The sequence below is a fragment of the Apodemus sylvaticus genome, chromosome 5 (genome assembly GCF_947179515.1).
Source record: "Apodemus sylvaticus chromosome 5, mApoSyl1.1, whole genome shotgun sequence".
Taxonomy (NCBI): Eukaryota; Metazoa; Chordata; class Mammalia; order Rodentia; family Muridae; genus Apodemus; species Apodemus sylvaticus.
The window spans coordinates 73,451,809-73,476,785 of NC_067476.1; the positions used below are offsets into that span (position 1 = coordinate 73,451,809).

The 24,977-nt window shown below is 52.7% G+C and overlaps 1 protein-coding gene across 8 annotated transcripts in view; it reads right to left on the minus strand.

The window, feature by feature from the left end:
- Dgkz (diacylglycerol kinase zeta) overlaps window positions 1-24,977 on the minus strand; it is a 41,735-nt gene that overhangs the window by 16,321 nt on the left and 437 nt on the right. For 2 of the 8 annotated variants that reach the window (XM_052182997.1, XM_052182991.1), the window contains exon 1: window positions 14,992-15,180. The exons of 2 other annotated variants lie outside the window; for them this stretch is intronic. In XM_052182997.1, the coding sequence (XP_052038957.1) occupies window positions 14,992-15,167 (176 nt within the window). In that variant the 5' untranslated portion in view covers window positions 15,168-15,180. Of the gene's footprint in view, window position 1; window positions 832-12,889; window positions 13,224-14,991; window positions 15,181-24,977 lie in introns of those variants that run through there. 4 more of the 8 variants (XM_052182994.1, XM_052182995.1, XM_052182988.1 and 1 more) reach the window with 4 other exon arrangements.

Below are 24,977 nucleotides of genomic sequence, written 5' to 3' on the forward strand. Positions count from 1 at the left end.
CCACATGAGGAAGAAGCCTCACAGCCATGCCTTCTGGGTGTCTGTTCCTGAGGAAGGCCCTCTGCACCTGGCAGCAGGTCGGTCCTCAGGGACTCCTCGGCCTGCAGAGGGACCTGCACAAGACACCAGTTGGGCCCTGCCACGGTGGCTACTTCATGCCATAGGAAGGATGGGCCCTTACAGGCCTCTGTCCCACCAAGGCTGGCCGGGGCGGGGCACCTGGATCTAGCAGTCCCAGAATGAAGGCTGACTGGTCAGAGGGGCTGCTTGCCAGAAGCCAGCCCTGGCTGCACGGCTCCCACAGCCCCGGGGGTCAGGGGAAGAGAGGAAAGCTGGGAAGGCAGCCAGCTCATCCAGGCTGGCCTGGACTGGCCAGGCAGGGTGCAGACATTACAGGTCTCCCCACTAAAGAGAGTCTGCTCCAAACCCAAGGACAACATGCAGGTGAATGGGTGGGCCGGGGCTGAAGGGTAAGAGAGCTATCAGAGAGCCAAGTGTTTGTCTCAGGGTCTGCCCAGGCGTGGGGAGCCCAGCAGGCCCTGCTTGTCTCCAGTCAGCCTGAGGGAGGGCTGTCAGGGAAAGAAAGCCTTATCTAGAGATGGCGGCACCCGGGCCTGCCCTGGTCTACCCTTCCCAAATCCACCCAGTCGCAGAGGGAGCAGGAGGTAAGGAAGAGGGCCCCCCCCCTTGACCTGATGATCTGAGAGGCAAGGCAGCAGGCACAGGTGGACAGGCAGGTGGGGGCTGGGGTCCCAGCGCCTCCGCTCTTGCTCCAGCTCGCTTGGATTGCCGGACTCTGCAGAGCAAGTCCTAGTTTGGAGAGCTAGCTGCAGTGACTGCGCCTCTGCCCCTCCCCCTCCCCCTCCCCCTCCTCCTCCTCCTCCCCAAGCCGGAGACAACCGTTATGAAAATAGCCCAATTGGTAACCGACTGCACTTCCTCTCCCAGTGGTGGCTCCTGGCCCTATAGCCGGCAGGCGGCAGGCGGTGGGTGGGAGGGTGGGTGGGGCACACTAACAGGCGCAGGGGCCTGGCCTCCTGGCACCTCTTCCCCACGTCAAAGTGACAGCCATCAATACAGCCTTTCTCCTTCAGTACCAGGCCAGCCCACACAGTCTACCCAAGAGAGACAAGGTATACAGAAGGGCAGGAGCAGCCCCCCCTTAAGGAAAAGGAGACAACCACTGACTGTCCTATGTCCATGGGACAGGTTTTATGGGGTCTTAGACAGCTAAGCACACTGGTTCCAGACAAAACAACCACAAAAATAATTATCTATTGAGTGTTTCACAACTTAGACAGCCTTTTCTCACCAACATTATTAGCCAAGAGGCTGGTAATTCCCCTGTGCGGGAGGCTGACTGGCCCTGCTGAACAGATGGTGCACCTGAGGCTCCTGGGAGCCTGTGACTGCTGCCTCAGGAGCACCTGACTGGGCCTCCAGAGCCTGGCTCTTCTGGTCCTGTCAAGGGGGTCGGGGGCCTTTCTGAGTTGCCTGGGTCCACGCCAGTTGAGGAATACTTAAGAGAGACCAGCTGGTGTGACACCTGCCAACCCCTTCCCATCCCCCACGCTCGCTCATGCTCCTGCCACGGCTCCGTAGGGAATGAATGGCAGCTATCAAACTTTCCGATGCCAAAAGCACTTCCCATTTTTCAGAAATAATAATTTCTAAAACTCCTAGAAGAATTTTGTTTGGGGAGCAGGTGATAAGTACTAAGATTTAATCAAATAGAACCTAAATTTAAGATCATTAATCATTCAGAGGCAGAGGTAGGTAGATCTTTGAGTTCAAGGCCAACCTAGTCTACACAGTGAGTTCTCGGCCAGCCAGGGCTACAAAGAGAAACCTTGTCTAGGGGAAAGGGAAGAAGGAAAGGAAGGAAGGAAGGAAGGAAGGAAGGAAGGAAGGAAGGAAGGAAGGAAGGAAGGAAGGGAGGGAGGGAGGGAGGGACGGAGGGAAGAAGGGAGGAGGGAGGGAGGGAGGGAGGGAGAGCAATATTGTATAAAACACAGCAAAGTCAGTGAAAAGACACTGTTTAAAAAATTACTGTTTGAGCCGGGTAGTGGTGGCGCACGCCTGTAATTCCAGCACTCTGGGAGGCAGAGGCAGGTAGATTTCTGAGTTTGAGGCTAGCCTGGTCTACAGAGTGAGTTCCAGGACAGCCAGGGCTATACAGAGAAACCCTGTCTAGAAAAACCAAAAATAAAAAAAAATTTAAAAAATAAATTATTGTTTGTTGTGTGTATGCCAGTGTCATCATGTGGCAATCAGGACACACTCATGGCGCCTTCCTCCGTGCGACTCCTGGTGGTCAAACTCAACAGTCCAATTTAGAGGCGAGTGCCTGTACCTGCTGAGCCATCCTGCTGGCGCGTTTGATGCTTCTGTAAACCTAGTATCTGGTTTTCCAGCAGCAGCTGGTTCCTGTGAAGCATTGTCCCTGCACAAGATAGCAGGCTGCTCTGGTGGAGGGACTTGGAGGAGTGAGCTTCACTTCGTGTGGCTTTAGGAAAGGAAGAACAGTTCACAAGGTTTCCAGACAGCTGTGGCTATTCTATGCCATCTCGAGAAAATATGACCGGTGGTCTTTCTTTGTTTTTCTTTCTTTCTTTTGAGACATGGTTTCTATGTATATGTAGCCCTGGCTGTCTTGGAACTCACTATGAGGCTAGCCTCAAACTATCTCAAAGATCTGCCTGTCTCTGCCTCTTCCAGGATTAAACGAGTGTACCACCAGGACAGGCTGACAAGTCTTATTTCTTAAAGGCCAGTACAAGGTAACAAACTCTACCAATGAATATAAAGTTTTACCTTGCAAGGTTTTGATTTTCTTTTAGGGGGTATGGGGTTTTCTTGAGACAGGGGTCTCATTAAGTAGCTTAGGCTAGTCTGGAACTCCTAAGTTCACGTGGACACCTACCTTGGCCTCTTCAAAAGCTAGGGGCACAGGCTTGCCCTGCTACAGGGCCATCTTTATTTTATAACAGCAAGTGTAAGTCAGCGGAGAATACTGTGGTACTAAGCTATACTGACCTTCCAAAGATTGATACATTTTCTCACAGAGCAACAAAAGATCATCACCTTTGCTGTCTCTATTGCTCTTAACCTCCACCAGAAGGTAGATACAAAGTTTCCAAAATTCTGAGTTGTGCTCAAACTCAGATTTCTTGTTGGAAACAAATATTGAAACTGTTTTTGAAGTGTCTGGCTCACCTCACTCATATTTGGGAAAATATATGCCCGACACCTGGAGGCTGACCAGTTTGTCTATCCACTGCTCAGTACAAAAGGACCACTGGCGGGCCTGAGGTAGTGGCCAATGCCTTTAATCCCAGCACTCAGGAGACAAAGGCTGGCGGATCTCTGGGAGTTTGAGGTTGTCCCTGTCTACATAGTGAGTTCCAGGCTAGCCAGAACTCTGTAGAAGCCCTGTCAAAAGAAAGAAAGGGAAGGGAAGAAGAAGGACGCAATCAGCGAGCACATCACAGTTGGGACAGCAGCGAAAATGACTTAGGTAACCTCCATTTCATCACACAAATCACACACACACACTGGTCCATATCTTATTGCTGCTATTCTCCTTGCTTAGCCTCCTCAACTTCTCCTCTGTGTCCTTCTGTCTGTCTGTCCCTGTCTCTGTCTCTCTCAGATGGTCTCACACAGCCCAGATTGTCCTTAAAGCCCCTCCATAGCCACCTTCTGAGTGCTAGGGTTGGCGCTGCGCCCCCACACCTGGTTTATGGAGAGCTGTGGATAAAATCCCAGGCTCTGGGACTGTTAGGTAAGCATTCTACCAACTGAGCTATCTCCTCAGTCCAGTTCTCTTGACTTTTTTTCCTAAAGAACCATTAGTATAGAGCGAGGCCCTGCTGGCTGTTAGTGTTTCCTGTCTCTGCCTCTGCAGACAGCAGCTCAGTGAACAGGCACACAGCAGAAACGATTCCTAAGAAAATCACTTTGTCCACAGCATCTGCAGTACTGGGTCACTTGGAGACCATGGACTGAGAGGGAATTCTCACAGCCTGGCAGATGTGGATTCTACACTAGCACTAACTCCCTAGGTGTAATGCTACACTATAATGGAGCCAAATTTCAGTGCTGTGCCTCTACACCTGACAATCTTCTGCCTAGAACACAGGCCTCCCCTCCCCTCCTCATCACCTAGAGTCGACCTGCTCAGCCGCCCAGCAATCGCCCACTCCAGCTGACCACCCACCTGGGTCTTCAACCACAGAAGCCCTGGCTACCACTTTCTCTCAGGTCCCTGAGCCTTAGTCTCCTGGGGCCTGGGGCCTGGTGAGCATATGTGGGTGTGGTATGTGCAGCACAGGACTGGCAGGGAGCTATGTTTACTTCGGGTCAGCTCAGGAGGAAGGAACAGGGAATTCCGTGGGGGAGGGGTTAGAGCCTTCAGGGATGGGAAGCGCTTCCTCCTGGGTACCCCACCAAAGGCTGGCCACAGGCCCAGGCCACTTCTCTTTGTTTGGGCACAACAGCAGCTTTTGTTTTGGTGGCCATCTCCTCTTTGGGAGATCTGGTGAGGGACACCTGGTGGCCCCTTCCGTCTGAACAGCTGGGGGAGGGGCTGCTGCAGAAGCTTTGGTGCGTAGGCAGGGCCCAGCTGAACGCCCTGATGAAGGGTCCCAGCTTCTGCATGTTCTAGGTCAGCCTCAGTCTAGTCCTGCAGGTATTAGATGGCCAACTGGTTCTCTTCAAGCTCCCTTCAGTCCCCTGCTGCCCCAGGATTGTTTGGGAGCACTTACTTCTACCTGACTGTTCCCACTGACAACTGAGAAGGTCCTGGACCTGACGGCCAACAGCTTTCCCTCCTATTTTTTTCCTTTGAAAAAAAAATTTTAACATTTATTTTGTGTACATGCATGCACACATGAATCGTCACATGAATGTGTGGGTACACATATATCATCACACCCTAATGCGCATGTAAAGGTGGGAGGACAGATTTCAGGGGTCGCTTCTCTCCTTCTACCATGTAAAGTCTGGGGATCGAACTCAAGTCATCAGCTCCTCAGCAAGCACCTTAACCTCTGAGCCACCTCTCTAGTTTCCTATTTTTATGTTAACAAATACATACTTCATTTGACTATTTATTTGTTTATTTATTTATTTGAGACAGTGTCTCACATAGCATAGAGTGTCCTTGAATTTCTGATCTTCCTGCCTCTACCTCCCAAGCACTACCATACCAGGCTAAACAAGTATCACCTACTAATTCTGATTCCATTCCTAGTTGGTAGCGCTCATCCCCGGTTCCCGTCCTCACAGTATGGATGAGCGGATGAGCGAGTGAGGCACAATGTACTTCAGGGGCCAGCCAGAGGCCTCCAGCGGCAGAGCGGCAGTGAAGACCCAGTAGTTCCCCGCTGGCAAGCCCAGTGTTTGCCACTTGGCACACAGACAACCGGCCCTGCACTTGCCACCTGGAGTCTCTGGAATGGAAACCAGGGCCCTATTTACTGAACTCAACCTTTCCTTTTCCCTCTCTGCTTGTAAGAGTTTGCTCAGACACTGGCTCTGCCAGAAAGTTCTCCCCAGGACCCTCTGGGGGGACAGTGGGGGGGCTGAGCAGCTCCCACACTCTTCTGGTTATTCTGGGCCAGCAGCACTGACCTCCCAGGCTGCATGCCCTATGAGCTCACAGACCCTGGGACCCTGTATCGCTAGTAACTGCATCCACAGCTGTTGGGCATGGCCTGAAGAGTGAAGAGGGGGCTAGTGGTCCCTACTTAGCCTAGGTCGGGATGACAGCAGATGGCTCCACGCTGGCTGGCCAACTCCTCAGGCCCCATACTAGCTAGGACTGGCTGGATAAGGCATGTGTCTAACAGGCAGCCCTGAGACCGACACTTTGTAAGAATGCTAATGTTTCCCTCCAACCCAACCGGGATCCTTTGTTGTACCTGTGTCCCCTGGTTCCATACCTTCTCATGTGCCTGTAGCAAATCCCAGTTCCCTATCTGCTAGCAGAAGGACTCTTCCATTCAAAATTTAACTCCTTAGAATCAGCCCTCCCGCTCCCCACCTTGTCCCCAGGCACCTATGACTGCTACCCAGGGCTTTTCTTACCTAAAGCAAGCACTCTGCCAGAACCAAAGGCCACTGTGCCCTTGGAAGGGCTTAAGACTTCTGCCTCTGCCCAGCTCTACAGCCTCAGGCTAAGAGGGTTCAGTTTTCCCAGCCGCAGTCCTGAAAACTGGTGCTGGAGGGGCTGGAGGGACGGCAGTGGCTAGAAAGAGACGTGTCCACAGTAAACACTTCCTCAGTTTAATGAGGTTCAAAAAAGGAAATAAATACCTCCAGAGGCGTAAAACTTAGGGGAACCACTTGGCGAGACAATTCGGTAACATCTATCTAAGCCAAGGCGTACCGGCCAGGGCACTGGTGGAAAGGAACACTCAGGGAGTCGGGCAGACGAGCACCATGAAAACCTAAAAAGGTTAATAGCTCATGCCTGTACTCTAGGCTCCTGGGAGCCAAAGGGGGAGGGCCATTTCTAGTTCAAGACTGCCTCAAAAACCAAACCAAAGCAAATCAGACCAACACCCCTCTCCCCTATATTACCGCACCCCCCCCCTTTTGAGAGGTCTATTTAGTCTAATTACTGCATCCTCCCCTTTTTAAGAGAAGGTCTGACTATTTAGTCCAACCTAGCCTAGAACTCACATAGCCCAGGCTAACTTCAAACTCAGCATCCTCCTGCCTCAGCCTCCACAGTGCTAAGATTACACACATGAACCTCTATGCTCAACTAAGGCACACCATTCAGATTCTGGGGAGATAATGTAAAGTGCCCGCTATGCCAGCATCAGCTGACAGAAATCTCAGTCTCTTTAAAAAATTTCCAGAGGAGCTGGGTATAATAGCTCACTCTGATCTCAGGAGGATTGCCATGAGTTCAAAGCAGGTCTAGGCGACAGATGTCTCAACCCCCACGTTTCCCATCCCTTCTAAAAACTAAAACAGGCCACGAATGAGAGGGAGGCCAGCTGCCCAGTGTCATCTTGGGTCTCCCTGTCTGGGCTCACGGGTGTGTCAGTCACTGTGTGGCCTAGCAGGCAGAGCTCAGTTCTGCTGCCCCGGGTCGGACAGCAGGGCTCTCCTGCAGGGTGCCTTCCAGAGGTAGGTGGGCAGCAGCAAGCTGTATCAGTAGGCTGTGTACGCGGGCTCAGGAGCAGGAACCAACTTGCCCCCTTTCACAACCACCCCCAGCTCTCTCTGTAAAATGTCAGCAAGCTAGGGAAGGGGGGTGGAGAGACAGGCAAGCTGTTAACCCGCAAGATGCTGGGGCGTGGGTGGCGCAGGCTCAGGCTCCCAGACAGCTATTTTGGCATGTGCTATGATGGTGCTCAGCCCTGGCAGGGGAGAGGCCTCTCTGTGGGAGCTCTGTACTGGCACCCTGCCAGAAAGGAGGGGGCGCAGGTCTCTGCAAGCAGAGGGAGAGGGGTGCTGGGTACAAATGGGGCCTAATCTCTTCCTCAGGACACGGGCCACTCACTGACCCCAGGCTATCATAGGATCCTCTAACCCATCTTCTGAGTATTCTTCCCCTGGAACCTAATAAAAGGTCACAGGTGTGTCCTTCTCCAGGTCCAGCTGTCAAGCACCATGACGGCTGTCTTCCAGCCATAGGCTACCTGCCCAGTATCTCTACAGCCAGTCTGCTCCTGCTGAAAGGATCCGGGGTGTGTGTGTGTGTGTGTGTGTCACTTTCTAGGGGCAGGGCATCTCATACATCTCTGGCAACTTCGTGAGGTACAAGCCTCTCAATAAACCCAGACAGTACCTAAGGCCTCCTGAGGCTCTGCAGGTAAGGGTGGAATATATGCAGGGAAGTGTTAATAACCAGGTGCTGAGGAAAGATTTTTAGGATGAGTCCCAGGGAGCACTTCATGACCTTTATGAGCCTTGGTCTTTTTCATCTATAAAATGGAAGTAAACCCACCAAGGTCATCCTTGTGACGAGTCTATGAAACCGGCAGGCTATGAGCTTAGCATCGCTGCTGATGGCCAGAGAGGAAGATGAGCAGGAGCCACCTGAACACGGGTGCGTGGGGAGGGGCTGGGTGAGCGCTCAAGCCTCTCACCCGCCCACCCTCCCTCCTGTGGATCACAGCTCCTGGTCCCACCTGCTCTCTCAGTGCCTGCTTAGCTAAGGCAGGGGCGAGGGTAAGGGGGCAGGCATCTGGTTTATGCTGTGCCCAGCCTTTCCCTCCTGGACACGAGTGCCAGCTAGGCTCAGGGCGGAGGGGCCCGGGGCTGGGGGAAGCACACCACAACCCGATGCTCACGGGGAAACACGCAGGTAGGGGGCAGGTAGTGGCTGAGGGCGATAGCACCAGCGATGGCTCCAGGAAAGAGGGAAGCTGTGCGCCTCGAGCACTGGTTCTCACCCTTCCTAATGCTGCCACCCTTTAATGTAGTCCCTCAGTGTCGTGGTGACCCCAACCACAGCTATGCTGTGATTTCATAACTGCAATCTTGCTACTGCTATTGTAATGTACATATCTGTTTTCTGATGGTCTTAAGCAAACAACTTAGGTCATTTGACCCCCTGGGGGGGGTTGTAACCCACAGGTCAAGAACTACTGGCCTGAAGGCAAATATTTACCTTCCCGAATACAGTGTCCCCTCCCTGAGACAGGCTGGGAGTGCCAGGTGACAATGCAGGTGAGATTCTGGATGGAGTCGTGTGATACAGCACAATGAACATGTCCCTGGCTGGCTGAGTCAAGGCTACATCACTGGGCCTTGACTTTTAGGGGCAGGGAAGGGTGGAGCTAAGTGATAGGGAACCCGCCCCCCATCACTGGCCTCACTCTGGCACGGGGGTCTTCAGGTAACTCACCAAGAGAAGGTGCTGTATCCACCCACACCAGATGCAAGTGGTCTGTTAGAAATTTTCTGAAGAAAATTTCCCAGCCCAGTGTCCTTCCCACTGGGCACCTCAGCCCCCTGCTGTTGTCACAGTGATACTGCAGGACAGGTTCCTGGGTAGCTCAAGGACTTGAAGCCCTCTGGCCCTCTGTGCTGGATGGAGGGACCAGTCCTCCTTTTAGGGAGAGCTCAGCCCAAGCTTCAAAGCCAGCCAGCCTCCCACCAGCCTCCCCTTCTTTGCTCGGGGAAACGCACGAAAAATTCTGGGAAGCCTTTCAGAAAGACGTAGGCAGGCCTGCTGCCCTCCTTCCCAGACAGCTCCCAAGCCTAGGCCTTCTCTGCTCAGGGGGCAGGAGTCCTTCCTCTGCCCTTGACTGAAAGGGCACCCTCTCTCTACCATCTTATATTAAGTGCATATCCTTGTCAGTCAGCATGTGGGGATTTGACCTTTGTTATGGTAACAAAACAACAGGAACTGCCCATTCCCGCCCCCAGACATGTAAGCCAGAAACTGGTCCATGTGACAGTAGACAGGGACCAGACTTCTTCCTTCACCTGCCAACCTGAGCCAGCTCTGTACCTGGCACATGACTGTAGTGGGAACACACAGTCAGATGCACCCAGCTCAGGCACTGAAGTGCCTCTTCCGCAAGTTGGCAGGAACCCAAGGTCCTACAGCCACCTGGACTGCTCTCAGTATTACCCTAAGCAAGACAATTGATTCCCTCAGAGATTCTTTTTGCCCCCAGACATCCAGGCGCCACAGACAGGGGTTCTCACCTCTGAGAGAGAGACATCCCTCAAGGTGTCCCTCCCCATTCACTGCACACCAACCCAAACAGGAGCTGCTTCTGCTCATCCTGCTCTGGACACCTCCTCCAGCCTTGTCTCCAGGACTACGCTCACTGGCCCCACGCGGCATGGCCTCTAAATGAGACCTATTGTGCCAAACTCGCTCCACAGGTGTGTCTCCTGCCCCCTGGGAGCTTATGACTTTGAGACTAATGAAGGGCAGAGATGGCAGAACAGACATTCTGGCTCCCAGGGGCTTGGACAACCAAAGCTCCTTCTGTCAAAATGTGAATGGTGCCAGGTAATTTATAATGCCCCTGGGGTGCAAAACCAGCCAATCCACAAGCTGAGTGACCTGCCCAGGACCAGGCTGCTAGTGAAAGGCCAGAGGGTGAGTCCGTCCTCTCTCCATGGGGCTGGTTCTAGGCAACTGTCCTCACTGGAGACTGGCCAAACCGTAGGGCCAGAGAACCTGCATGTAAAGATTCCACCTGCTCTACTCAGGGTAGAGGAGAAGCAGGTGACTGGGGTTAGAGTCCATCCATCTCTCTCCCTTCTTCCTGAGAGGGGCTGACAGACTCCACCATGAAGAAGTGGGTGGGACAGAGTTGGCAGCTCAGCTGTGTCTCTCACTGGACTGAAAAGGAGATGGCAAACTGCTTCCTAGACCCCACCCAGCGATGCCAGCTGAATGGGGCAGGGGGAGGCCTGAAGGAGGACACCGTGGGCACCGTTCTTCCTGGCCTGACACACACAGCACACATGTGGCCCCCTGTCAAGCCCACAGAAGACACTGCTAACTGTTCACACACTCTGCACCGGAGCCAAGGTCAGTGTTCATCGCTGCCTCAGAGCCAACACTCATCTGGTGTCATCTATGTATGACCCTGTCTTCTGGCCTGTTCATCTATGAGGTCGCTTAGCCCTGAGGTACAGGGTGTAAGTGGCAGAAGCATGTGATAGAACACAGAGGCTGAAGGTCCAAGGAGAAATAAGAGCTGCGTTATAGATGAACACGGAGCCCGGGAAAAGATGGTGGGATGGTCTCAACTGAAGACTTCCCAGGGGCCGCCAAGAAGTACGGCAGAGCTGCGTGAGTGGCGTCGGTTAAAGGACAGGACCTGGACTGGGGCACTAATCCAAATGTCTGCTCCTCTTGTCCCCTGGCCATCGAATAAAGTCAAAGGAGGCCCAGCACCAGTGGGCGCACTTCCTGATGGCCCAAGTCTGCCCAAGGAGCCTTGCCCTTCATGAGCTCCCAGTGGCTTCGTTTTCTTTAAAGCACCACTGCCCTCCGCACACAGCACAGGCGGCCACACCCAAACCTCTGGAGACCTTCTTTGACTTTCTTCTTGATAAGCATGCTGGATGATCCTAGGATGCCAAGACCCTGTGACTTTGGGGTATCCCCTGGGAAGCTCTAGAAAAGGCCCAGGCTCACTTCTAGAGCTGAGCAGGCAGACATGCTGATGGTAAGATCTAAGAACCTGACCTCTTAAAGCTCCCGGGCCTCAGTGAGGTCGTATTTGAGATCCTGGTATAGAGAAAGGTATGTGGATTTTGGACTCAGACCAACCCGAGTTCAAATGCCATCTCTGCCTCTTACATGCTGTGTGACTCTGGGCAAACGGCTCCTCTCTCTGACAGTATGTTTATTTCATCTATAAAAATGGAAAAATAGAACCTAGCCTGCTTATTTTAGAGAATTATATAAAGGTACTCAGCACTTCTACTGAATATGCCCAAGGCTCATCCCTGCGACCACAAACCTGTGCTCTTCAAAATGAGCACAGCTTCAGGTCAAAAGCATTCAACACTTGGTGCCCTATGGGCAGCAACAGGAAGCCTTCAGAGTGCCCCTCCCTCCCCCACCCCAGGGGCCTGTGAACACTGGAGGCTACATCCTGCAGAGCTGGGTGTAAACTGCTCTACCTTGCAGGGTTGTGGGTAACAAAATACAAGTATTGGAAGTGTTACTGCCTGCCCTCTTGTATGAGATCTTGAAGCCTGTGCGACTTCTCCAAAGCCCATGGATCTCCATCTGCCAGTGCAGGGATCCAGATCTCCTATGTGTGGTGTGTGCTTAGCAGCACACTGCAAGGGCAAAGACCAGGGCCCTGACAGGGGTAAACCAGGCGGAGGGCATAGATCAGCACCACAGGCACACCACCCACACAACAGAGGAAAACCACACAGGTTATTAGTAGGTAAGTCTACCCTGGAAAGGGCCCAGGCAAAGCTCAGAAGGGGCCAAAGACAGCAAACCTTAAACAGTCACAAAAACTAAAAGGGAGGCCCTGGGCAGAGTCTGAGGTCAGAGTCCAATCAGAACTCTAGGGTTCTTAGCTGATTGGCTGCAAGCTCAACAGCCACCAAAGAAATTCAGAGGTCAAGCAGGAAAAAAGAAAGGAGGAAAAAAAAAAACCGCTCAGAGCACTAGATCGGATACTCTTGGGTGGCACCTTACACCAGGGCTTTTCCAGCAGACACATACTGTGAACTGCCTGCACTCAGTCTTCCCATACCCTCCCTCCCTCCAGCTCCTCATCACAGTCATGGTCAAAGCTCTGTCCCAGGTACAATATGGTGATATTTTGAGTGCTTGGGGAAAGGGGCAAGATGAAGCTAAAACAGCCAACTGATTCAAAACTACAGGCCACTCCGTCCCTTCCCAAAGCAAGAGCTGGAAGAAGGTAGGGAGAAGAGATGATTGTCTAGCAGAGAAGGGGCTATCTTCATACTATGTCAGAACAAAGTAGAGCAAAACGCTAGGCACCCACAGTCCCGAGAAGTTTAAAACATCGAGTAATTTAATCAGTGACCTAGGGACAACCATGTGCTGTGGCAAATCACAGTGACCACAATCAGCAGATGCCAAGAAGTGGTAGTTGTCAAATAGGTTCCAGAGAAGCACGAAGGGCGGGCGGGTATGACCGCCCCCACCACTCTGGTAACTGCAGGCTCAGGGAGACTGTCAGGAAGCAGTGGTGACCAGTCGTAGGGTCCCTGACTGCTGGTGCCAAGGAGTTGGGGTGACTCTGTCTCTCTGCAGGAGGGTTAGGAGCTGACCCTGCCTGTCACGGCACTAAGGACGAAGTACACTACCAGCCGGTGCCAGCGCGCGCACCGCCCGGACTGCCTGCGCCTGGCGCTTGGATACCCACGCTGGGACAGCCTGTCCCGCCGCCGCCCCGCTCACCTGTGCCCAAAGAGCCGCAGCCCCGGGAAGCGCCGCTTGGTCAGGCGCCGCGGCGCCTTGTCCGGCTCCGGACCCGTGTCGCGCTCGGAGCCGCTGGACGAGGCGGAGGCCGACTCCGAGTCGCTGCTCCGGGCCTCGGGGCTGGGGTCCCGCGGCTCCATCCGGCCCTAGCCCCGGCCGGCGGCGGGCCCGCGGGAGACGCCCATGCCGGGCCGGCGGCCGGGGCTCAGCACGCCGGCTCTGCACCGCCCGCCAAGCTCATGGCGAGCGCGCGCTCTGCCCGCCCTGCGCTGCGCGTCCCCGCGCCCCACTCCCAGGTGCCGGGGAAGCAGCCTCCGCTCCAGGAAGTGCCGACAGCCGCGGCCGCAGGACCCCGCATAGCTGGCCGGGCCTCTGCCTGCCCGCCCGCCGCCGAGCACGCCCCCTCGGCCGCTCCGCCGCACTCGCCCCACGGCGCCCTCTGCCGGCCTCAAGTCACGTCGCAAGCCCGTCGAGGCGGCCTAGGGGCGGGACTGACGAGGGCACCACCCCCCCAGCTCCCTGGCTAGCCTGCCTGGATGGGACTGACTTCCTGGCCTGAGCCGCTCGAGCTGTTCCCAGATGTATGATCCTCCCCCCATGTCCTCCTCCACCAAACAACCTACATGATCAAAGTATACACACGCGAGGGCGGCTGTCACCACTTCTCCCGCATCCACAAGTTATATATTGCTCTCTTGCACCCACTCAGCCACTCATGAGCTCTCCACCCTTACCCTCTTGGCTATCCATAAGCGCACCCACGGACAAAAGTCACACAACGCTCTCCCTACACACTGCAGGCACGCCCCTCACATGGAATTATCTTCAATCATCAAACTCATACTTTTCGCTCACATTCAGGACACCAAAGTCATTTAATGACCTTCACACACTCACAAAGAACTTCAATGTTCCTCTGACAACGTCATCCTTCTACCGCTGTTCACAATGGCTTCAACCTTTCACTCACTCCTAACATGGGGACATTTTCCCAGCACAATGTTCAATGTTCCCTTGAATCCTTATACCATAAGGATGAGCTATATACTTCCTACACATTCCAAATACACACAAGGACAACAGTTACAACCTACACACTCATTCATATATACACTCATGTAGAAGAAACTATATCCTACACACAGATAACCTTGAGGGCAGTGGTTATAAGGTCCTCGTATTTCACATACACATTGAGAAATATTCTTCATGTTTGACACACATTCTCCTTCAGAAGAGAGACCAATTGGAACAAGAAGTCACCAGGAGACATACCATCGCATACATTTGGGAATCCACGGTGGTCTCGAGATGCTGTGCGCGTCTGTGATCCCTGGAAGCCCAGTGACCTTGGTCCACCTCCTCCCCATCATGCCACCCTGATGCCTACTGTTTCGGTGAGCCCTCTGTTCTTACAAAGCCACATCCTGAGTTGCCTTTGGGTTCAGCCTTTCCTTTGGGGCTTTGGTAGCCTGTTTTCCAGATCTCTCCTGCCTGCCACAAATAGCTGAAGCTCGGGGGCTGTGACCCAGGGGCATGCCTGTGATTCTGAGCAACGGCCGACACCCAGACACCCAGAAGCCCGGCACTCTCTCTTATACACGGAGTTTCTAGTAGGCCTGGAGAAGCTGTGTTCCAGATCTCCAGCCAGCAATGGGGACCACGCTGGATAGGAAGAGGCCTGACCCTGGCTTCCTGGGATACACATGTTTTCTTTGAGGAAGTCATCGGGTGGTTATCAGCAAGCTTGATGGGAAAAGCTGGCGTGGGGGAAGGGGCCAGCTTGAAGATTCCACTGAGTTTACACAGTCCTTGAATTGGATTCGAGAAAACTCCCACATCCATGTCGTGTACCACAGTCCTGGGAGGGCTCCTCTCCAGACAACCCCTGCCCTTCTCTCTCAACTCCAATCTCAGAGAGAAGTCTTCTATCAAATTACCCAAGCCTGGAAAAGATTGCGCCCCCATGGAATTACTGGGAACTAGACGGGTGAATCCACTTCTGCACTCTTCCACACCATGGAGAAAATTCAGAGAAGGATGAGGTCTCTGTGCCCATCCCAGGCCACCCTTGTACCTACTGTGTCTGGGGAACCTCAGCTGGGATCTGTGGCACGTCCCAGGAGCGGGAGCGCCACATCTGCCTCAGTGCTCCAGGCAGCTCGGCTTCTTTCGTCCCCAGCACCTTCGCGGGGCCCAGAGCAGCAGCCACATCGCAGCCTCCCCCGGCGCTGTGGCCAGCCCCCAGTGCGCTCATCCTGCCCAGCAACTCTCTTCCTCTTTCCGCACTTCCTGACGTGGGGGGGGGGGGCGGGGGGCCTTGCTGCTAGAGGCCGGCTGGAGGCTCAAGCGGAGGACCACAGGGCTTGTTTGTCGGCGCCTTCCGCCGACTGGGGCAGAACACTGGCAAGGCACAGGGCTGCAGGGGAGAGCAGGGGCAGGTGGGGACAGGCCCAGCCTAGCAGTCAGGAGACAACCCCAGGAGTCCAAGCTGCCAGACACCCACTAGACCTGACCTGCCTGGGCTCGAATTTGCACCCCAGCTCCAAGCCTTTACTTTCTAAATAACTTCTCTGAATTTCACCTTGGTCCTGCTAATGGTATCACACTTCATGACATTTCTCATGGCACACTGTCTCCAGGTACACAGGCTCTCTCTTAGCATCTTGTATGCACCATACCTTTCAACAGAGCTGGGCACACAGGGTGTGGTGAGTTGGAAATGGCAGTGGATGGAAGACGCCGGCTCATGTTCAGTTTCTCCTACCTGCCAGCAGTGTGATCTGGACCAAACCATACATCTTCTATAAAGTTACCTTACATTTTTAGGAATATGGCAATATCAGTTAATACATTTTTGTCAGGCAGCACTTGGGAGGCAGAGGCAGGTGGATTTCTGAGTTTGAGGCCAGTCTGGTCTACAGAGTAAGTTCCAGGACAGCCAAGGCTACACAGAGAGACCCTGTCTCAAAAGAAAAAAAAAAGTTTGTCAGAGCTTTGGGGAGCTCCGTTTTTCTAATTTATAGAATGGATTATAGTTTGGATTCGTTGGGTTGTAAGTGGGTTAAATAAGAAGTGAAAGGGTTCATAGACAATTTAGGGAATATTGTTGGTAAATCTTCTTGTACCTTCACAGAATGTAATACCTAGAAGGGGAAGATAATCAGGAAAGAGACAATTCACACATGTTAGGCAATGAGATGTACTATTTAAAAAAAGACAGAAAGGGGAAGTCAAAATGAAGGGGGAAAGATTGGCAGTCGGGGGATTGGGCAAGGAGGTGACATTTGAGGACAGACTCAAATGAATCATGAGAGCGGATCATGTGACCATCTGGAGAACAGCACTGTGGATGCAGGGACCAGTAACGCAGCGTTAGTCCCAAGCAGGGATGAGGCAGTAGGGCTGAAGAACTGAGAGACAGGGGGACACTGGAAGGTCTAGAAAAATCTTCTGAGGCCAGACTGCCCTGGTTTGAGGCTACCTTGAGGGGCTTAGCAAACACTAGCCAGGGCCAGGCGCTAGGGCCAGGCGTACTCTTTAGTCTTCAGGCAGCACAGAGAGGAATTTGACACTTTCTAGCACATTCTCTAACCACGATGCCTTATAATTAGTTCTTCAGTTGTATGTGTTTGTTACTCCAGCTAGACTGAATTTCTTGAGGAAAGAAACAGTGTCAATTCAGTTCACAAAGCAGGAATACTTCAGAATCTGCTGAAGGTGCTACCAGCCTGCCATGCCACCCAGAACTGGCCTTGGCTCCTGTATTCCTTGTGACTAGAACATAGTAGCTTTCAATAGCTTACCTGATAGATGCATAACTCGAATCATTAATACTCCATCTAATGAGCACTTCTGGGCCAGAAATCTTGTTAAATATATAATTACCTCATTGAATCCTTTAATGGCCCTATGAGGTATAGCTTGTTATTTTCCTCTTTTTAGAACTGTAAAACAAATGAAGCCAGTCATGAAGGTGCCTGCCTTTAGTTCTGCCACCGGGAAGCTGAGGCAGGTGAATCTCTTAGGTCAACCTTCTCTACATAGCAAGTTCCAGGCCAGTCAGAGCTACATAGCAAGACCTGGTTCTAAAACCAAAACAAACAAACAACACACACAACCTCCCTCAAATTATATTTATTTCTGTGGGTTAAGGTATATGTGTATGTGCATGCACCTGTTTGTGCGCGCGCACGCGAGCGCGCATGTGTGTGTGTGTGTGTGCGCGCGTGCGCGTGCGTGTGCATGTGTGTACTTGTGCCCCATGTGTGGAGGTCAGAGGACTGTTTGTAAGAATTGGTTCTCTCCTTCCAGCATGTGGGGCCTGACAATCAAACCCATGTCCTTAGGCTTACTGCAAGCATCCCAACTCTCTGAGCCATCTTGCTATTCCTGTTTTCCTCCCTCCACACCATCCACACTGGGAAACAGTCGTAGAACTTCTAATCTTACTTGTCTAAGATCTTCTTGCGTTGAGATTAAGAATCTAAACCCTTAAAAAATGTTTTTTAAACACACACACACACACACACACACACACACACACACACACACGCACGTGAATCTAACCCTAGGGTCTAAGATGTCTTATTGCCCTTCTAAGGTATGAGGTATGGTCAGGCTCTGTACCACACCTCCCCTTTTTTCCAATTGCTGTCCCTTGAACATGTCACCTCTGAGTCCTTCAAGATGGGCTCTGTGTGGTGTGACCTATCAAGACTTTTCCCACCAGGCCAAGGCCTACTCTAAAAGGAGGCTGTGGCAAGGCCCGGCCTTCCTCTCCCAGGCTTGCTGCAAGGAGCTCCAGCAGTTAAACAGAGGAAATGGGGCTGGGCTTGTTTTCCATCTGGACAGGCAGCAAGCAGGAAATGGCTCTCCTGGAGAGGAAGCCAGCCGCCCAGAGGCTGAGTTGCAGGCTGACTCGACTATATGGCCAGGGCTACTTCGATTGAGCTCATACTGTACAAAGCTGTCCGTGCCAGCATTGCAATCCAGGTTGAGTGGGGAGGGCAAGGCTGGGGGGGGGGGGAACAGGTGTACAGGGCAGGGGAGGATGCCCTTGGCTGTTCCTGGGACATGCGCCAGCACTGGGGAGCTAGGGACCCCTCAGAATCCACCCAGGTATACTCAGGAAGAGCAATCTGGGTAAGAAAATTATTCTGGGCTTTGCTGAAGCCCCTGAGGATGAGGCGTTCTACTTTCTGTGGCCTGGATGAGCAAGCAGGAGCTGGGGAAAAGAAATGTACCAGGCCACCAAATACTCAACCCACGACCTGGGCATCCTCTGCCCTCAAAACCTGCCAAGCCTGCCTCCTCGGCCTGACCTTCAGGCTCCTGTGAACCGACTTCTCTTGCCCCCCTGTCCAGGCTTTCCCTGTCGGGGTTTCTTTCAGCTTATATCACGCAAGTGTACGCTTTTGTAGTAGATGCTCAATAAACAAAATTTCCCTCTTTTTTCATACTCTCTCAACTGTGCTCCTGACCCGGGAATTTCATTCTGTCTATGCTGCTGGATACATTGTCTTGCTGTCACAGTGGCTATCTTGTCAGTTGGAGTCTTCATCCCTCAGACCAGACCCCCAACCCAGCCAGAAAAGTGTAGAGAACTCACAAGCTCACACACCAGCCCTTGTGAGGCTGTGTGGTACACATTACCTTAAGTTGGACCCAATGATCCCTATTGTATTTTACATATTTATGTGTTTATTTGTGCAGTGCTAGGATTGAACCTAGGTTTTCTTGCATGCTAGTGTTCTATCACAGTAAGTTTTACCCTCAGCTCTGTACCAGGTGACAGGGTCTCAGTCTATATCCCATGGTAACCTCAAACTTACTATGTTTCCCAGGCTGGCCCAGAACCTCAAGTAACTCTCCTGCCTTAGCTCAAAAGCACTAGGATTTAAGAGTAGGCTATCTCACTCAGCTCTACCCAGACTGTATCAAAGATCTCCTCTGGATTTAGCCGTTTTGCTGGCATCTCTGTCCCCAATCTTGAGGTTTTCACTCATCCCTAAGGCAAGTGTTTTATAAGCACCTGCCAAGGATCAGCAGTGCGCCTGTCAGCATTCTTACCCACAGTCTTTACCCTGGACACTTCGCTCCCAACCATCATGAGATTTGTACACATTGTCTTTTCTTCTTAGGACACCGTTGAACCCTGTTGCTCATTGTGCAAAAATATGAGCTCAGTGATTTTTTTTTTAATAGATGTTCAAATGGGCTGAGTGTTTGGTGAGAGGAGTAGGGAACGGGAGACGGGCTTCTCGGGACTGAGAGTTTAGCTTAGCTGATGAAGTGCTTGCCTGGAAGCACTGGGTCTCTTCCTACCTCCTCCTCCCCAGCACAGAGTGTAGGCACTGAGCCGCACACTCCGTTCTTCATGCTCGTGCGTGTGACAGTCATTTTATCAGTGGAGCCTTTGTTCTGCCCTGAGACCGGTGAGTGTTCTGGTCACCATAGTGACCTGTTACATTTCCATTTCTGATTTGGGCTGGGTCAACTTTCCTTATGTCCCCTTGGGCCGTGGTGGACACCCACACCCACGAGGCCACCTTAACAATGCCAAACTTACTTCATACAGCTGGCCCACACAGAGTACTGCTGCCACAAATACCTAGACTCAGTGAGTCTCTCGCCTCTGCTTCCAAAGTAGCTGAGTCTACACACGTGGCCACAGCTGGAGACTCAGAGTTCTCTAAAGTCTGAGTCCTTCGTCAGCTCTGAAGCCTGTGATCCAGACACTTGTGGAGCCCCTGGGAGACCCCACCCTCACCGAGAGGACAGGTGTACCTGCGTTAGGACGTAGGTGCTGCTGGTGACAGATGGGGACTGAAGAACCCCCTCCGGGGTGGCTTCATGAAAGCTATGGACAGAAAGGAGTCTGAGCAGAAAGAAGGCAGGAAGGACTCGCTTCCACTGGGACGGGGATACAGTACCAGGGCTGGCAGCTTAGCAGTCAGAGGTGGGTCTAGACTGTCACCATTTGGACGACACTCTGCCTCCATTATGATCCCAGCACTGAAGGTAAGAGGGTGCTTGGGTGGCTTTCCCCCCCCCCCCCCCCCCCCCCCCCCCCCCCCGTTCAGCAGGATCTGTTCTAAAGTCTCCCTTCTGGCACGGTTTGGATTCTACAAAACCCCTCGGGCAGGACAGGTAGGTACCTGGCGCTCCTCCCACACCCTGGTAGAGTCACAAGCTCAAATTTTAAAGAAGCCTTTCAGTCCTTCACCCCCTGTCCCCCTGTCCCATTATCCTTTCCAGATACCAGTACTTAGCATAGAGCCCAAAGAAAAGACCTTCCAGGATGAAAGGCAGGCCCTTGGAAGCCTGTAGGGTAGGGCGAAGGGCTTCGGAATGAACTAGATCAGATAAGTTTCTGCTGTGTGATCTTAAAGGATTGCTTGACTTCTCTGGACCGCAATAGTCCATGTCAGCGGCCTTCAGGGAACTCCAACCCTGCTCTGCACACCTTCCTCCCCAATCATCTGTGGATCTCAAAAGCCTGCAAGTGTCCAGTCTCTTCCCCCACTCCCTTCCACATCACCAAGGTTTCCCAGTCTGGATTGACCCTTGTTCTTCAGCCCTGACCCTTTATGGCTCTTCTGAACGCCCTGATGTGAAAATGTACTGACTAAGACAAAAACTTCTTCGGCCCTCACTTCTTCCGAAACACCCCTGGGAACCTCCTCAAAAGCCTCGCCTACTTCCAAACAACCTTGGGCATCCTCAGTGGCTTATGCCATCTGGCATTTGAGCTGCTGGGGACACATCCTCTGGTGAAGCCCTCTTCTGGGCCACCAACTGCTGCTAGAAGGCCTTAGAATGGGTCTATTCCCGCCTTTGGACTCTGTGGATTCTGGCCTTCCATTCCCTCTTCTGGGTGAACCTGCGACTGGAGGAGAGAGTTCTGGTCAGGGCCTAAGCTCCCGCTCTCGACAAGGAAGGAAAATGGACAGACCCCCGACTTCCGGCTTTCTCTGGCAGCAGTCCCCTCCCTCCCCCTGCTCCAGCTCAGCTCTCTGCCCCCGGTTTTTGCATTTTTAATTCGGGACAGAATGTGATCTCTTGCAAGCTTCTTGCTTTATCCTGTTGCTATTTAAATTACAAATCGGCCCCATCTCCCTGTCACTCTAGGGTTATTTTTAGCTTCTGGTAAATAGCAGCAGAGAGAGTAGGATCAGGTGCCCCTCCCTCGAGGAACTGTGTCCTCGCGGCTGTGTGCCCGCCGCAGGGGGCACCCTCCCTGCCAACTGGCGCCACTAGCCGTCCTGGGAGGGTGGAGGGGAAGGGGGCAGTGGGGGCTGGGACGCGCTCAGTTCCTGCTCTCAGTCTCTGGCTGGCTTTGCTATCCTCAGATCCCACTATCGCTACTCAGAGGCAGCTTCGACCATCCTTCCTGGACCTCCCTAACCGGTCTTACTCTAGCAAAAAAGATCTAGCTGTCGACTCACTACTTCCCCTGGGGTCAAGAACTGCATGCCCCTTGTCTTTAATATCCTTCAAGCCGTATTACTGAGTGGATACTATTGTTCCCATTTTCCATATGAGGAAACAGGGTTAGAGGGGAAAGCTTCACAGGCTCAGAAGGGTCAGAGCTGGTTTCCAGGAACTCGCAGACCCTCAGCCCCAAGCCCATGTGCATGTGTGTGGAAAACTGCCTCTCTTGGAATGGTCTCTGCCCAGGCGGATGGCCCCATCAGTGTGCTTCCGGCATGTCTGCGCTGTCCCATCTACTGGGTCATGGCTCCAGGGCCTCATCTGACCCACTGCCTGATTGTGTAGGGTCTTGCGAGCTAAGAACGGTTTCTACATCTCTCGAAACAGGAAGTAGCAATAAAGAATACTATTTTTTGGCAGTACGATAATGGATAATGTGACGGGTGAAGCTCGGGGTTCGCAAGTAAAGCTTTAGAGAAAGCCAGGCACCCTCGTCCCTTTACACACTGCCTGTGACAGCTTTTTGCATGGCTGGCAGGGCTGGATAGCTGTGACAGCGAGCATGTGACTTACAAAGCCTGAAATATTTACTGTCTGGCCTTGTACAGGATCCTACTTTTGTCGAGGAAAAAGACCGAGTCCCATAAGTCCTTGTGAGGCAGTGTGCGGCCAGGGCCAGCACTCCTGGGCCGCGATAGAATCTGTACAGGGATACCTCTGCCAGCCACACCCGGCAAATAATATCTATTTTACCCTCTTTTATCCAGAATCTTTCTCTTTGGCTTCTCCATAGGTGAACCAAGTGGTTTTCAAACTGGCTGAGCTACCAGAATTCCAGGAGAGCTCTACAGACCCAGATCCAGACGCTCACCTGAGTCCAAGGGTTTAAGAAACCATTTTGCTTTTTTTTTTCTTGATGTCTTAACCAGGGACTGAACCTAGGATCCCACCCAGGCTATCAAGCACTTTGTCATGGAGCTACAACTCCAGCCTTAAGATTACATTTTAGAGCCGGGCGGTGGTGGCACACGCCTGTAATCCCAGCACTCTGGGAGGCAGAGGCAGGCGGATTTCTGAGTTTGAGGCCAGCATGGTCTACACAGTGAGTTCCAGGACAGCCAGGGCTATACAGAGAAACCCTATCTCAAAAAAAGCAAATCCAAAAAACAAAAAATAAAATAAAATAAAATAAAATAAAAAATAAGATTACATTTTAGGGGCTGGGGAGATGGCTCTGCAATTAAGAGAGCATACTGGTCTTGAATAAGACCCAAGTTCAGTTCCCAGGACACATGTGGTGGCTCACAACTACCTGGAACTCCAATTTCAGGGCATCTGACCTTCTCTTCTGGCCTCTTTAGGATCCTGTACATACCTGACAAGCAGGCTTTCTCTCTCACACACCCATTTTTTTAAAAAATCTTTTTAAAACATTGATTTAAAAAGACATACCCAGGCGATCTGGTTTGGTACCTACTGGACACAACACTGGAGGGGACCCACAAACAACAAACCCAGCCTCCCTCATCCCCTCTGTCGTCCTTAGCTGGAGTCAAAGTCTCTTGAACTATAAACCCTAACCGGTTAGGACTTCTTCTGGCGCTCGGGATACCTTCTCCCAAGTCCAGATACAGATGTGAGACGCAGGGGCTCTACAGACTGTCCTTTTCGATGGGATTTATTGGAAAACAGGTCCCTTTTAACCCAAACAAGGGCCTGCCCTTCCCCCATCCTAACTTGTTTTGTTTTCTAGCCTATGGTGGCTCTGGGAAGAGCCCAGAGATACTTCTCAGCAGGCCCCTCCTCCCTAGAAGCCTCTACAGTCCAGCTGCAGGCCCCTGTGGTCCTCACGTGCGTCAGAAGCAGCCCGGCCTGGCTCCTGCTTCCGCTTGCACCCCCCCCCCTCATATTTCATTGCCCCCGCACTTCTGCCTGAAAGCTTTCTCTCCGTGAAGGGCTTTCAGCTGCTTTTCTTAGCCACTCCTCACAGCAGGACTGGAGGTTGAGCTGCGAGCCAGAGCTTTACGGAAGTAGCAGGCAGAGGATGTGAAAAGGGCCACAGTGGGCCCGAGCCGACATCCCTGGGACAGCTTGGGAGACAGTACAGCGGCATAGGTCAGCAGCCCTCTCACGATTTGCCACGTGGCTATTCCACTGCCGCCCCTGCCTCCTCCACCACAGAAGGATCAAAGGACCCAGAGCTGCATTCCAGACCCAGTTCTGGGGATAAGACTAGACCCCTGGCTGGCCTCAGCACGGCCTCACCCTGTACAGCCCTGCCCTGGTGCAATCCTCTGAAGAAGAGAGCCAACTTGGTTACTATGCATCTTTGATGGCCAGGGACTCCCATTTTGGCCTGTGGAAAAGCGTCTCCGTGGGAGAGGTTCAGTCCTTACAGCTGCCTCTCCATCCACTATGTGTGTTCATGCACACAAAGCATCTTATGTGTCAGCCCTTTAGTGATGCTGTTTCCTGTTCTCCAGGCCTCTCCCTCTGTCCTAGCAGCAGCAGATACATCTCCCTGACTTGTGTGGTGCTTTTCGTAGGAGCCCAGACAGCTAAGGAACAGAGCATGCGTGCCTTTGTCCAGGTTCCTGACTCCCAAACCAATAAATGTTTCTTCCAAGACTCTGCACGTTCTTCCCCCAGGGACCCTTTCAGGCGCTCCTGTCTTAGCTAGAGGCCCTGGGCAGATGATGCTTTCTTCTGAGCAGGGCTCCGGGAGATCTTGGTAATGGAGCCTACCGTGCTCGAGATCCCAGAGTGCAAGTAGGGCTCTTGGGAACCTAGCCTATTTCCTTTTCTTCTGATCATCGTCCCACTTCCGGACGGTGGGTAAGTTCCCTCGCCATCCTTCCTCAAGTGATGCGGGCCTAATGGCTTCAGAACCATTAAGGCCTGCTCGGCTCTTAGGACCGGGTTGATTTTATGATCCATCTTCCCAGAAGGTCCAAGGAGAACCAGGGCAGTGTCAGACACACCCAAGGCCCTTGTGGTTGCCAGTAGGCAAGAGATTTGTCTCCTCCCAGCAGGGTTTAAGGAATGGAGAGGCACCTCGAGATGTCCCTGTTAGACCCTCCAAAGAAAGTCAGTCTGTGCCACAGGCTTGGGGAAGCAAGGTGAAGGGGAGAGTGAGGATGCCCATCTCCTCCCTCTCACCTGACCCCCCCCCCCCCGGAGGCACAGCGCACTATCTCACTCCAGGTCATGACCGCAGCCACTAGGGCCCACTCCAGACGTTTCTGCCAGGGAACCCTTTAAGCTAGAGTGGCAGAGTCAGGGAAGTGGGTCTTACCTAGACAGCTGATGGTTTAAGATGTCATGTGGGCAATGCAGGGGAAGTGTCTGCAATGGTATATGCTACTGTAGGCCTGATGTGGTTCTGGGGACTTGGTGGGCATGCCCTTCCCTTTTCTGGGCAGTAGGTTTCCAGCTGTTGTGGCTTAGCACAGGGGCAGCCCACAGGAGGGTACGCAGGAGGGAGACTCAATGCCCAGGATGGGCGTCCCTGCTTCTTCTGGAAGAAGGGCCAGAAGAGTTCTCACTACTCTCACAGAGATTAGTAAGGACCACATCTTGGTGGACTTTCTCCTAAAACAGAGACACAGCACTAGGCACAGGGTTGGCGCTC